Source organism: Trichomycterus rosablanca, chromosome 4, assembly GCF_030014385.1.
Source record: "Trichomycterus rosablanca isolate fTriRos1 chromosome 4, fTriRos1.hap1, whole genome shotgun sequence".
Taxonomy (NCBI): Eukaryota; Metazoa; Chordata; class Actinopteri; order Siluriformes; family Trichomycteridae; genus Trichomycterus; species Trichomycterus rosablanca.
In genome coordinates this window covers 53,318,170-53,331,127 of record NC_085991.1, presented here as the reverse complement: position 1 = coordinate 53,331,127, position 12,958 = coordinate 53,318,170, and the positions used below count along the sequence as shown (strand labels likewise).

Below are 12,958 nucleotides of genomic sequence, written 5' to 3'. Positions count from 1 at the left end.
AGAGAGGCGGCTGAAGTGCCTAGTGCCTACCATCATACCTAGTGCCTACCGTACAAGCCTGTGGGGGCAGTGCTATGATCTGGGGTGGCTGCAGTTGGTCAGGTCTAGGTTCAGCAACGTTATGTGCCCAAAGAATGAGGTCAGCTGACTACCTGAATATACTGAACCACCAGGTTATTCCATCAATGAATTTTTTCTTCCCTGATTGCACAGGCATATTCCAAGATGACAATCCCAGGATTCATCGGGCACAGATTGTGAAAGAGTGCTTTAGGGAACATGAGACATCATTTTCACACATGGATCGGCCACCACAGAGTCCAGACCTGAACCCTATTGAGAATCTTTGGGATGTGCTGGAGAAGACTTTGTGCAGTGGTCCAAATCTACCATCATCAATACAAGATCTTAGGGAAAAATTAATGCAACTCTGGACAGAAATAAATGTTGTGACATTGCAGAAGCTTGTGGAAATGATGCCACAGCAAATGCGTGCCATAATCAAAGCATAATCAAAGGCGGTCCAACCAAATATTACAGTGTGTGACCTTTTTTTGGCCAGGCAGTGTATATATATTTCTGGTGAATTTAATTTCATTTGTTAATTTACATCCATTCCTGCATCTCAGTCCTGCAACACATTCCAAAAAATGTTTGGACCACTTTGTAATGTTGTCGTTCCTTCTCACAACACTTAAAAAACATTTTTATTTCTGGCAGATGGAGCCAGATTTGGTTTACGAGCTTCAGATGTTTTTTTCTTAATTGTTATCGCCAGTTTGCCTGATTGTGAATCTGCTTCCTCTTACACAATCCCTAATCTAAACAAGGAGAGCCAGATCCATACCCCCTGACGTGTCCATTCTGCAGCCACCTCTTATCACCTGCCAGTTTAAGGTTCCCATACAGAGATGTATTGTGTACAGAGAGCCACACTAAGCTTCATGTACATATGCAGTTATAAAAACCAAAATGCTAACATATTTTAGAAATCTCAAAATTTGGCCTCAGTAACCACCATCCTTAATCCTTAATATATCTAACTGTATACAAATATGTAAGTGTGTGATTTTAAAGTCGTTGTCTGATTTATGAAATCAAACATTAAAAAATGAAAACATTTACCTCATTAGTATATTTGGAAAGTTTACCTCTGTGTTATTCCATATTTATGCCCCAGCAAAACAGTAAGTATAGAAGAACCAGAAAAGGTCTTTAACACTCAGGTGGAGGGAAAGGTACAAATGAAATATAAACACTCTTAATAAGTATTTTAGTTTGAAACTAAATTAATCAATCACAGACATTTTCAGAAACTTTTTTAATCCTCTTTACCAAATAATTCTGGAGCACAATGTATGAGATCTCTCACCTTCTTCTCTGCACTCTCCTCCTCTATAGGAACGGTGTTGTGGTTCCTGTGGTCATCTAAAGTGCAGACCTGACACACACACATCTGGTCGTCTCTACAGAACATCTCAGTCAGAGTCAGAGTCAGTCAGAGTCAGAGAGGTTTTATTGTCATTTCAGCTACATACAAGTACATATTGAAACGAAACAGCGTTCCTCTAGGATCACGGTGTAACACGGTACAAAAAGTGCAAGACAATACAAAACAGTGTAAATACAACAATAAATACAAAAAATCCTATAATAAATAACTACAAAAGATATTCCTAATTATCTCTAATCTAAACAAGTAATTAGAAGACAGGACTAAAGACAAGTGTTAGTACATGATGGTGAATAGATGGTACAATGGTTCATGAGGTAGTGACATGTACATTAGCAGCGTAAAATTGGCAATGCCGATAAGGTGCTTAAAAATGAAATAAGGTGCAAAAATACAAGTAAGGTGCAGAAATTACTTGTGCAGTTCCAGGAGGTGTGCAAGAAAATGCAAGTAACATAGTCAATACAGTTTCAGTGTGTGGCAGCAGAAAATTTCCGGAGGAAATTGTTATAGTACTGAGTTGAGGAGTCTGATTGCCTGAGGGATAAAACTGTTACACAGTCTGGTTGTGTTAGTCCGGATGCTGCGGTATCGTCTCCCAGACGGGAGCAGAGTAAAAAGTCCATGTGATGGATGGGTTGGATCGTCCACAATGCTGAGAGCTTTGCGGATGCAGCGGGTGTTAAAAATGTCTGCGAGAGATGGAAGAGCGACCCCGATGATCTTTTCAGCTGTCCTCACTACTCGCTGGAGAGTCCTGCGGTCCGACGCAGTACAATTTCCGAACCAGACAGTGATGCAGCCGCTCAGGATGCTCTCGATTGTTCCTCTGTAGAACGTGGTGAGAATGGGGGGTGGCAGATGAGCTTTCCTCAGTCTTCTCAAAAAGTAGAGACGCTGCTGGGCTTTCTTGGTGATGGAACTGGTGTTGAGGGTCCAGGTGAGATTCTCCTCCAGATGAACACCGAGAAATTTGGTGCTCTTGACGATCTCAACAGATGAGCCGTCGATGTGCAGTGGGGAGTGGTCCCTTAGTGTCTTTCTAAAGTCAATGACCATCTCTTTGGTTTTATCCACGTTCAGAGACAGGTTGTTGACTTGGCACCAGTCCGTTAGATGTTGTATCTCCTCTCTGTACGCTGACTCATCTCCAGAGGTTTCTCATGTTTCTGACAGATGTAATCCTCCAGGTTCTCTACAGGATCTATTAGTTTGTGTTTCTTGAATGAAGAAACTTTCTCATGAGGTTCCAGGTGAGTCTTGCAGTAAGAGACCATACAGATAAGACAGGACTTCAGAGCTTCACGTTTCTTCTCACTGCAAAACTCACAGTACACCAGAGATTTGGTAGGTTCTCCTGCTGCAGTGCTGCTTGATTTGACCACATTTGAACACATCCAGACAGATGGAGCACTGGAGCTGATCTTCAGACAGGAAACTGCTGGAGGAAGCAATGACTGATAGAGAAGATTGGGAGACAACATGAAGATGACCTCAAGAAACTTGTTTATTAAAAATCAGCAGTGTTGAAACTCCACTCTTGGAGCAGGGAGAAAACTGCCCTTCAGACGATTAAATTGTGCCACTAGGCAGAATGTAAAATGGTTGGGCAAAAAAATGAATGGATCTGTATTCAAAGTGAAAACCAGAAGGTGTGTGTTTGGTGAAATGATGCTTCTGATTTCTTTCACTGGTACTGTATAGATTAGTGGTTCTCAATTTTTTTTCTCTTGACCACCCTGTGTTCAAAAACAATTTCACGTGTGATTATTTTTATTCTTCTTAATAAAATGCAAAAGGACCCCCTTCTGGGCTCACAGAGGTCCCCTAGTAGAGCGCGGCCTGCTAGTTGAGAACCACTAAAAATAGATAACGTATAAAAGTTCATGTAAATATTGATAAGTCGTTACTCTACTAGACGACCTTTGGTCTGTACGTGGTAAATATTAACTAGTGCATTTATTGTACAGCATAGAGAATAAAGAATCAGTCAATATAAATCTCCAAAGCATTTATCAGACTGTACTGTTCTAAACTGAGCTTCTGTATTACAAGTGTTTATAAACCACTGATTATAAACATCCAGATCCAACATTTTATCACCAACTTTACTGCGTCACATTTGTTATAAGATGTTTTATTTACAGTAAAGTCTTGCTGTTTTTCATTTGTATGTACTGTACATTTCCAGTCAAAACACTGCGCTGTCCCAAATTGTGTGCACTTCCCTTACAATGTGCACTATATAAAACAATTCCCTGTAATTCTAGTGCACTTGATGTTAAATAGAGTTACATATGAGACACGACCGCAGATCGTTTCTATACGCTGTTTCCTCATTCTACCAACATAAAGAAAACAAACTGTGGAACTTCCCTAAAACTTGGTTATAGCACTGCTCCACTTTACCTCCCCTGCTGCACTTTTTACCTTTTTACCCCCTTTATTATTTACCTGCAGTGATTGTAGCTGCTTGAAGGCTGTAGAAGCTTCAGACTGGAGACTTTAAGCTGCTGAAGTGGGCCAGTGATAGCTCAGTGGTTAAGGTACTGGACTAGTAAACAGAAGGTTGCCGGTTCAAGCCCCGCCATCTCCAAGTTGCCACTGTTGGGTCCCTGAGCAAGGCCCTTAACCCTCAATTGCTCATCGTGTTCAGCTCATTGTGTAAGTCGCTTTGGATAAAAGCGTCTGCTGAAAATGTAAATGCTGAAAGAAAAGAAGTTTTGTTTCACCTGAGTGACGTCATGAGGACACGCCCACTGTTTGTACCGCATTTACACATTTTAACCACCAGGTGGCAGAAATTCACCCAAACACATACAGTGCTGTGATAAAGTAATTGCCCCCTCACTGCTCTCTGTTATTGTACATGTGTAGTGATGGAAGTGACTCTAAGATAAAGAGCAGTTAGATGTGTTAGTGTTTTCAGTGAGAGAGAAACTCCAGATATGATGCAGGAAACTGAAATTCTTTTTAAAATAACAGGTTTTAGTTTAGTTTAGCACATCCAGGAGAATAAGTTCATAAAATGTGTTTGTGTGTGTGAGCTAAAGAAAAAACAGATAGAAATGTACACATTAGTATAGCAGTACTGATACAGAATGTGAATGTTACACAAATGTTGTACACTGTTGAACATTATTGGAGTGAATACGTTTATGTGTATTTGGGCAACACCTACAATCTGAGAATGATCAGATTAATAGTGTCCATGTTAATGCAGTCCAGAAGATTTAAAAGAAACCAATAATTAAGAAATGATTCATAATATGTACTTTTAATATAAAATATACACAGACAGACGTGCATTACACAAGAAAAACAATGATCAAATGGATGACTTTTCAGTGCAAAAAAAATCACCAAATACATAAAATAATTTAAAAAAATAAAACTCCATGTAATACTAACACAATTTTTCCATATACCCCCTCCATCCTCTTTCCAAATCTTGTCAATTCCAATTTCCAACTGTAACTCCACTTCTGCTTACAGTATCTCTGATCAAGGAGAGTCGTGGACCATCATGCACCCCCTGTGACACACGACCAGTCGTGTTGAAGAGGTTTCTACAGTTGCTTGGTAAATACTAACATATTCTACCAGGTAACAATGATATTCTTAGTTGGTTTTATGGTATTTATGGAAATTACTAGTGTGTTGCTTGATATTATACACATTTGGTGGAAGTTGCTAGTTGTTCCCTTAAGATTGCTAGGGTGTTGCTACGTCATTTCCAAAATATACTGTGCAGCTCCAGTCAGGTTGCTAGGGTGATCCACTTAGTTGGTAGGGTGCTGCTAGTCGGTTGTTATGGTATTTTACTGTTACCAATGTGTTTCAGACAGTGGTGTTGCACTTCGCATTGTATTCAATAATTAAGTTTGAACTTGACTAACAGGGCAGATGATCAGTGGTGCTGAATTTTTACCTTCATCATTGAGACAGGGACTGAAGTATGGATAGAGCTTCTCAGTGAAAGACTGACCAGTGAAAGAGTAGATATGAGACTCATTCTCAACATCATAGAAGGAGACCAAACCCTCCTCATAATCCACAAACACCCCCACCTTCTGAGGAGACTGTTTCAAGGAGAGGGAGACAGAGGGAGAATCCAGAGCCTTATATTCAGTTTTATTTCTCAGACATACAGACCAATATCCATTTTTAGGACATACTGTAATCTTTCCCTTCCTGTTACTGGATTCTGTGGTCACTCCTAAAGTCCACTTAGTCTTCCCTTTAACCTGAACCTCATAGTAAAATCTCCCTGAGGAGAATCCCTCCTTTCCCAGCACGAATACACAGCAATCAAATCTCTTTGGATTATCAGGAAAATCTTGTCGTTTGTCTCCATCAGTAACTTGTTTTCCATCATCAGACAGGATGAGTTTAGGATGAGCTGTATCAGGATCCAGATTCACATCCACTGAAAGAAAGAGACACAATTTACACCCATTTTATCGTTACACAGTGTGTATTAATGAAGAAATCTACATGGGTTGGACAATGAAACTGAAACACCTGGTTTTAGACCACAATAATTAATTAGTATGGTGTAGGGCCTCCTTTTGCGGCCAATACAGCGTCAATTCGTCTTGGAAATGACATATACAAGTCCTGCACAGTGGTCAGAGGGATTATAAGCCATTCTTCTTGCAGGATAGTGGCCAGGTCACTACGTGATGCTGGTGGAGGAAAACGTTTCCTGACTCGCTTCTCCAAAACACCCCAAAGTGGCTCAATAATATTTAGATCTGGTGACTGTGCAGGCCATGGGAGATGTTCAACTTCACTTTCATGTTCATCAAACCAATCTTTCACCAGTCTTGCTGTGTGTATTGGTGCATTGTCATCCTGATACACGGCACCGCCATTGGATGCACATGGTCCTCCAGAATGGTTCGGTAGTCCTTGGCAGTGACGCGCCCATCTAGCACAAGTATTGGGCCAAGGGAATGCCATGATATGGCAGCCCAAACCATCACTGATCCACCCCCATGCTTCACTCTGGGCATGCAACAGTCTGGGTGGTACGCTTCTTTGGGGCTTCTCCACACAGTAACTCTCCCGGATGTGGGGAAAACAGTAAAGGTGGACTCATCAGAGAACAATACATGTTTCACATTGTCCACAGCCCAAGATTTGCGCTCCTTGCACCATTGAAAGCGACGTTTGGCATCGGCACGAGTGACCAAAGGTTTGGCTATAGCAGCCCGGCCGTGTATATTGACCCTGTGGAGCTCCCGACGGACAGTTCTGGTGGAAACAGGAGAGTTGAGGTGCACATTTAATTCTGCCGTGATTTGGGCAGCCGTGGTTTTATGTTTTTTGGATACAATCCGGGTTAGCACCCGAACATCCCTTTCAGACAGCTTCCTCTTGCGTCCACAGTTAATCCTGTTGGATGTGGTTTGTCCTTCTTGGTGGTATGCTGACATTACCCTGGATACCGTGGCTCTTGATACATCACAAAGACTTGCTGTCTTGGTCACAGATGCGCCAGCAAGACGTGCACCAACAATTTGTCCTCTTTTGAACTCTGGTATGTCACCCATAATGTTGTGTGCATTGCAATACTTTGAGCAAAACTGTGCTCTTACCCTGCTAATTGAACCTTCACACTCTGCTCTTACTGGTGCAATGTGCAATTAATGAAGATTGGCCACCAGACTGGTCCAATTTAGCCATGAAACCTCCCACACTAAAATGACAGGTGTTACAGTTATTTTGTCCAACCCCTGTAGAATTCATCATGTGATGAGTGAGAGCTCACAAACCTGCATATTGTTGAATTCTCTTCAGTTCTGGTTGGAATAAAATAAAGAACAAAATTATTTACTGTCATAAGCAATTTCTCTGCTCAAACTCACAAGATCTTAGATAGTAAACACTTACCCATACTGACAACCTTCTTCATTTCCTCATCAACACATTCCTGAAGCTGAGACAGAGCTCTCCTCAGAGTCTCCACATTCAGATGAGGCTGAATACTGACATCAGTCCAGTTGTTGGTGGGTGGAGGTCTGCACAGGGACGGGTAAATCTACAGTACAGCAGGAGAGAGGAGAAATCCCTCAGCATGACCAGTGCTGTCCCGTCATGTGCTGCATTACTATTGAGAAACAGAGGGACTCTGACCTGTAGGAGATGAAAATTATCCTCAGTGTTGAAGATCTTCTTCAGCTTTGTGTTTCTCTTCTTTAGCTCAGTGATTTCCTGCTTCAGATCTTTAATGAACTCTTCAGCCTGACGCTCTGCTGCTCTCTGCTTCTCCTCCATCACCTTCAGCATCTCAGCCTGGTTTCTCTCAATGCTGCGTATCAGAGATATGAAGATCTCCATGCTGTCAGCTTTCTCCTTTTCATTGTTTTTCTACCAGGTGAAACATCAAGTCTTTTATGTAGTGTTATTAAACATATCAGTTTTACTTATGTCCCTAGAAATCAAGATTTTCTTACTTTATTAAATTCTACAGAATCTTTGATTTTCTTGATCTTCTTCAGTCGGTCCTGGATCATTTGCTCAACTTCTGCTTGTGTTGCTCCCAGCTGAGTCTGTAAAATATACAGGTTGTGTTTCCAGAAATGATTGAAATCCTTCAGAAGTGCTAATATAGTACTAATATAATTAAACTCTATTCCCATTTCTTTTCACAACATTTAAAAAATGCTTTGCACCAAGGAAACCTAGTGATTTAGTGTTTCAGGTTTTATTTTGTCCCATTTTTCCTGCAAACATGTCTTAAGATACACAACAGTACAGAGTTTTCCTTGCCACATTTCTTGTTGCAAAATTCTACACATTCTCAATTAATAATAAATAATAATAATAATAAGTTGGACTTACATAGCACCTTTTACAATACCCATGGACGCTTTACAAAATAAAGTAATACATCGAGATACAATAAAAGAATCAAATACATGAGAAACACATAAATACATAAATAATAAGACTCAACAGGATACAAGAGAAGAATAACAACACACTTAAGAAACACATAATTTAAATAAACTAATGAGACTTATAAAACAGTAGAGAAATGTTGAGTAAACAGATGATTTTTAAGTAAGGATTTGAATTCAGTAAAAGAAGAAGTAGAGCGCAGGGAAAAAGGAAGAGAGTTCCAAAGTAGAGTAGCAAAGACAGAAAAGGATCTTCCACCCATGGTAGAGAGCCTGAAGCTGGGGACAATCAGGAGACCAGCATCAGCAGACCGTAAAGAGTGTGAGGGAGTGTATGGATGTAGTAGATTACGTAAGTATATAGGACCGAGACCATGAAGTGCTTTGAAAATAAGAATGAGGACTTTGTATTGAATGCATTTGGAGATGGGTAACCAGTGAAGTAGGGCAAGGACAGGTGTAATGTGATCAGTTTTTTTGGAGCGAGTGAGCATCCTGGCAGCAGAGTTTTGAACACATTGAAGAAGGTGGATAGATTTTGCAGGAAAACCACAGAGCAGAGAGTTACAATAATCAAGTCTGGAGGAGATAAAAGCATGAACAAGGGTTTCAGCAGCCACAGAAGAAAGAAAGGGACGCAGACGAGCAATGTTTCGCAGGTAAAAAAAAAGCAGACTTAGAGATAGATCTAATTTGGGGAAGAAAGGACAGTAAAGGATCAAACAATACACCAGGGTTACACACAGTAAGGGATGGGGAGATAGAAACACCAGCAATAGGAAGAGATGAGGGGGAAAGAGAGGAAACCACGGATTTGGAGCCAAAGAACAGGAATTTAGTCCTCTGGGGATTTTACTTTAGAAAGTTGGAATGCAGCCAAGAATTGATATGTTAAATACAGCTAGTAAGAGAAGCGGGCCGGGGGGGAAGAGGAGGGTTTGAAATTGAGGTAAAGTTGAGTGTCATCAGCATAAAAATGATAACTAAGTCCATGGTGTTGTATAATAGAGCCAAGAGGTAAGATGTACAGAATAAAGAGTGGACCAAGAACAGAGCCCTGAGTCTATCAGTGAAGTAGGATATAAACCAGGTTAAGACTGTACCAGAAAGACCTATTTCAGAAAGACGGGTTAATTATATGTTATGATTGATAGTATCAAAAGCAGAAGAAAGATCAAGAAGAATAAGCGCAGAAGCAGTGAGAAGATCATTGAGTACATAGAGAAGTGCAGTTTCAGTAGCACATGACTTAAGGAGGGAAGAAGGAGCAGGATCGAGAGAAGAGGTAGATTATGAAAGACCAGAAATAATGTATTTGGCATTAACAGCAGAAAAAGTAGAAAAACAGCAGGAGGGCAAGGTTTTAGGCAGGGATGGAAATGGCAGTGCAACAGAGGAAGAATGAAGAAGTTCATGATAGATTGTGGACACTTTGTCTGTGAAAAATTGAAGAAAAGAATCACAGAGTTCAGAAGAGTCAGACCTCTGTTTAGAGGGGGGACGTAAGAGCTTGTTTACAGTGTTGAACAGCTGACGATGGTTTTGACCTGAAGCTTGAATGCAAGAAGAAAAGTAATAAGAACAAGTAGTGTTAAGAGCAGTTTTGTATTTTGAAATGTGGTCAGAGTAAGCTAGAAAATGAACATGTAATTTCAATTTTCTATAGAAGCGCTCAATACGACTCCCAACAGTCTTTAAAGAGCGAAGTTCAGGGGTGAACCAAACCAAACCAAGGCGAGGAATGGGTAGAAGGGACAACCACATTTATAACAGGTGCAAAAGGAGTCAAGAGTAGCAGACACTGTTTTATGGTAAGAAGTAACTATTTTATCAAGAGAGCGGAGCTCAAGAAGCCTAGGCAGAGATGTTTTTAGGGAAGCAAAAAAAGACAAATGGGTCGATAGATGAGGTTCGGCAATAAGATAGGCAAGTTTTAGACATAGGCTTAGCAACCCGGAAGAGAGAGAGATGAGATAATGAGCTTGTGGTCAGAGAAAGGTATGGGAAAACCAGAGGTATTTCTGATGAGATTAGAAGTAGAACAGAGAAGATCTAGGGTGTGACCACGATTATGGGTGGAAAATGTGACATGTTGAAGTAAGTCAAAACAGTTTAAAGTGAAATAAAATCAGCAGTTGAGGTAGATGGAGTGTCAATGTGAATATTAAAATCACCGAGAACAATCAATAATGATGAAATTGAACTGACAGATGTGAGTATTTCAGAAAACTCAGTAAGAAAATCTGGAATGGAATGCTTAGGTGGTCGATAAACTAACAGGATGATAAACATACTGTCCGAGTGAACTTTTAGCACCATATATTCAAAAGTAACAGCAATACCAAAACCAACTTCAGATACTTTTAAGTTATTTCTGAAGAAAACACAGGATGGAGACAGAAGAGTCCAAAGGGTAGGATCGGAGGAGACGTAACTCAGCAGCAGTATAGGCAATATAGGAAAAGTTGTCTAAATCAGAATAGACACCAGGAGCAGCCATGGTTCCAAAAACACGAAATAATAAATGAGTCCAACAAAGCGAAAGTGGTGAAAAGCCAGTTTAGGACCAAGCTGGTATGTAACAGGGGTCTACACAGCACCCAGTAGCCAAAAGCTAAATTGCTACATTAGCCGACACTAAAACCAGATTCCACAGAACCAACAATCAGCAAAAGCTGGCCTGATAGCGGACAGCAAAATGAAGGAGCGTTTACTGAAGGCACGGTATCTAGAACAGTGAAGAAGCTGTTCAAAGCTAGCTCAGGCAGACACACCAGCAGCGCATGGCACTAAAACAAGGCAGACCAAGGTAAACACAGTCGCTAAGGTGGTTTGTTCATAGCATTTCAAAGGATCCAAAGGCGAAAATACAATGTCGCAGCCAAAACGCACGTCACCAAGCACACATTAGTCCATGAAAGTCCGCGGGTTTAAAAAGTTAGATTGCAAAGAAAGAGAAACAGAGAAAAAAAAAAAAAAAAAGTCCGAGCCGGAAGTGGCAGCCAAACACGCGCACAATGTGCCCCGAAACCGGAATCCAGACTGGAGTGTATCAGCACATGACAGTACGGTACAGTACAGAGACAGGTCGGGACTGCAGGCAGGCCACTCCTATACCCGTACCCTTGTTAAAAATGTCCCTAAAAAGAAGGTCTCTCACCTTCTTCTCTGCACTCTCCTCCTCTATAGGAACTGTGTTGTGGTTCTTGTGGTCATCTAAAGTGCAGAACTGACAAACACACGTCTGGTCGTCTCTACAAAACATCTCCAGAGGTCTCTCATGTTTCTGACAGATGTAATCCTCCAGGTTCTCCACAGGATCTATTAGTTTGTGTTTCTTGAATGAAGAAACTTTCTCATGAGGTTCCAGATGAGTCTTACAGTAAGAGGCCATACAGATCAGACAGGACTTCAGAGCTTCACGTTTCTTTTCACTGCAGACCTCACAGAACACCAGAGATTTGGTATGTTTTCCAGCAGTGCTGCTTGATTTGACCTGAACTGGCTTCCTGAATTGAGCCGCCAGTCCAGAGATGAAGGTGTTAACATGTAGTTCAGGTCTTCTGGGAAAATCCATTTTACATACTGGACACTGGCAGTGTGAACTGGTGTCCCAGTACTTGTTGATACAGGTCATGCAGAAGTTGTGTCCACATGGAGTAGAGACTGGATCAGTGAACACATCCAGACAGATGGAGCACTGGAGCTGATCTTCAGACAGGAAACTGCTGGAGGAAGCCATGACTGATAGAGGAGATACAGAGACAACATAATGGTTCATATATTCATTTATTTATTGTCTATTTAACCACCCATCCTATTCTGGGTCACAGTGGGTACAATTAACTGGGCAAAAGGCAGGAAACACCCCAGACAGGTCACCAGTCCATTACAGGTCAAGCAACACACACACACACACACACACACACACACACACACACACACACACACACACACACACACACACACCTAACAGCAAATAGTTAGCTTTGTTACTGTGTGACAGTGTGGTAAACCAGCTGTACAGCTGAGAACTCTCCCATCAGGAAAAAGATTCAGGACAATTAAGACCCGAACAAACAGACTGAGGAAATTAAGAAGCTTTTTCCCCAGAGCTGTAACCTCTATTACACCCCCCCCCCCCCCCCAGACACACACCCATAGCTATTTAATGCACAGATCACTTACATATGTAATATTACATATTATTATATAAACCGGCGGCACGGTGGGTAGCACTGTTGCCTCACAGCGAAAAGGTCCTGGGTTCGATCCCCAGGTGAGGAGGTCCAGGTCTTTTCTGTGTGGAGTTTGCATGTTCTTCCCGTGTCCGTGTGGGTTTCCTCCGGGTGCTCCTGTTTCCTCCCACAGTCCAAAGACATGCAAGTGAGGTGAATTGGAGATACTAAATTGTCTAGGTCTGTGTTCGATATAAACTTGTGAACTGATGAATCTTGTGTAATGAGTAACTACCGTTTCTGTCATGACCACCACAGAGCAGGTATTATTTAGGTGGTGGATGATTCTCAGCACTGCAGTGACACTGACATGGTGGTGGTGTGTTAGTGTGTGTTGTGCTGGTATGAGTGGATCAAAC

The 12,958-nt window shown here is 41.3% G+C and overlaps 1 protein-coding gene across 4 annotated transcripts; it reads right to left on the bottom strand.

Annotated features, from left to right (window-relative positions):
- Positions 1-4,714: 4,714 nt before the first annotated feature.
- LOC134312520 (zinc-binding protein A33-like) lies at positions 4,715-12,124 on the bottom strand. Of its 4 annotated transcripts, none has more exons than XM_062994519.1 (6): positions 11,522-12,124; positions 7,915-8,010; positions 7,595-7,828; positions 7,352-7,499; positions 7,234-7,260; positions 4,715-5,882 (listed from the first exon to the last, which is right to left on the bottom strand). In XM_062994519.1, the coding sequence occupies exons 1-6, from the start codon at positions 12,101-12,103 to the stop codon at positions 5,332-5,334; spliced, it is 1,638 nt and encodes a 545-aa protein (XP_062850589.1). In that variant the 5' UTR covers positions 12,104-12,124; the 3' UTR covers positions 4,715-5,331. The 4 variants fall into 4 exon arrangements, with proteins under 4 accessions (XP_062850589.1, XP_062850586.1, XP_062850587.1 ...); XM_062994516.1 differs by having other exon boundaries at positions 7,358-7,499; positions 11,522-12,103; XM_062994517.1 differs by having other exon boundaries at positions 7,595-7,762; positions 11,522-12,103.
- Positions 12,125-12,958: the final 834 nt, after the last annotated feature.

What these genes read in the sequence shown, in the direction of transcription:
- LOC134312520 (XM_062994519.1), bottom strand. Translation starts at nt 12,103, where the DNA reads ATGGCTTCCTCCAGCAGTTTCCTGTCTGAAGATCAGCTCCAGTGCTCC. An exon ending in ATAATTTTCATCTCCTACAG is followed by an intron (nt 7,500 to 7,594) that starts GTCAGAGTCCCT and finishes GCTGTACTGTAG; the next exon opens with ATTTACCCGTCCCTGTGCAG. An exon ending in GAGAATTCAACAATATGCAG is followed by an intron (nt 5,883 to 7,233) that starts GTTTGTGAGCTC and finishes TCTTTCTTTCAG; the next exon opens with TGGATGTGAATCTGGATCCT.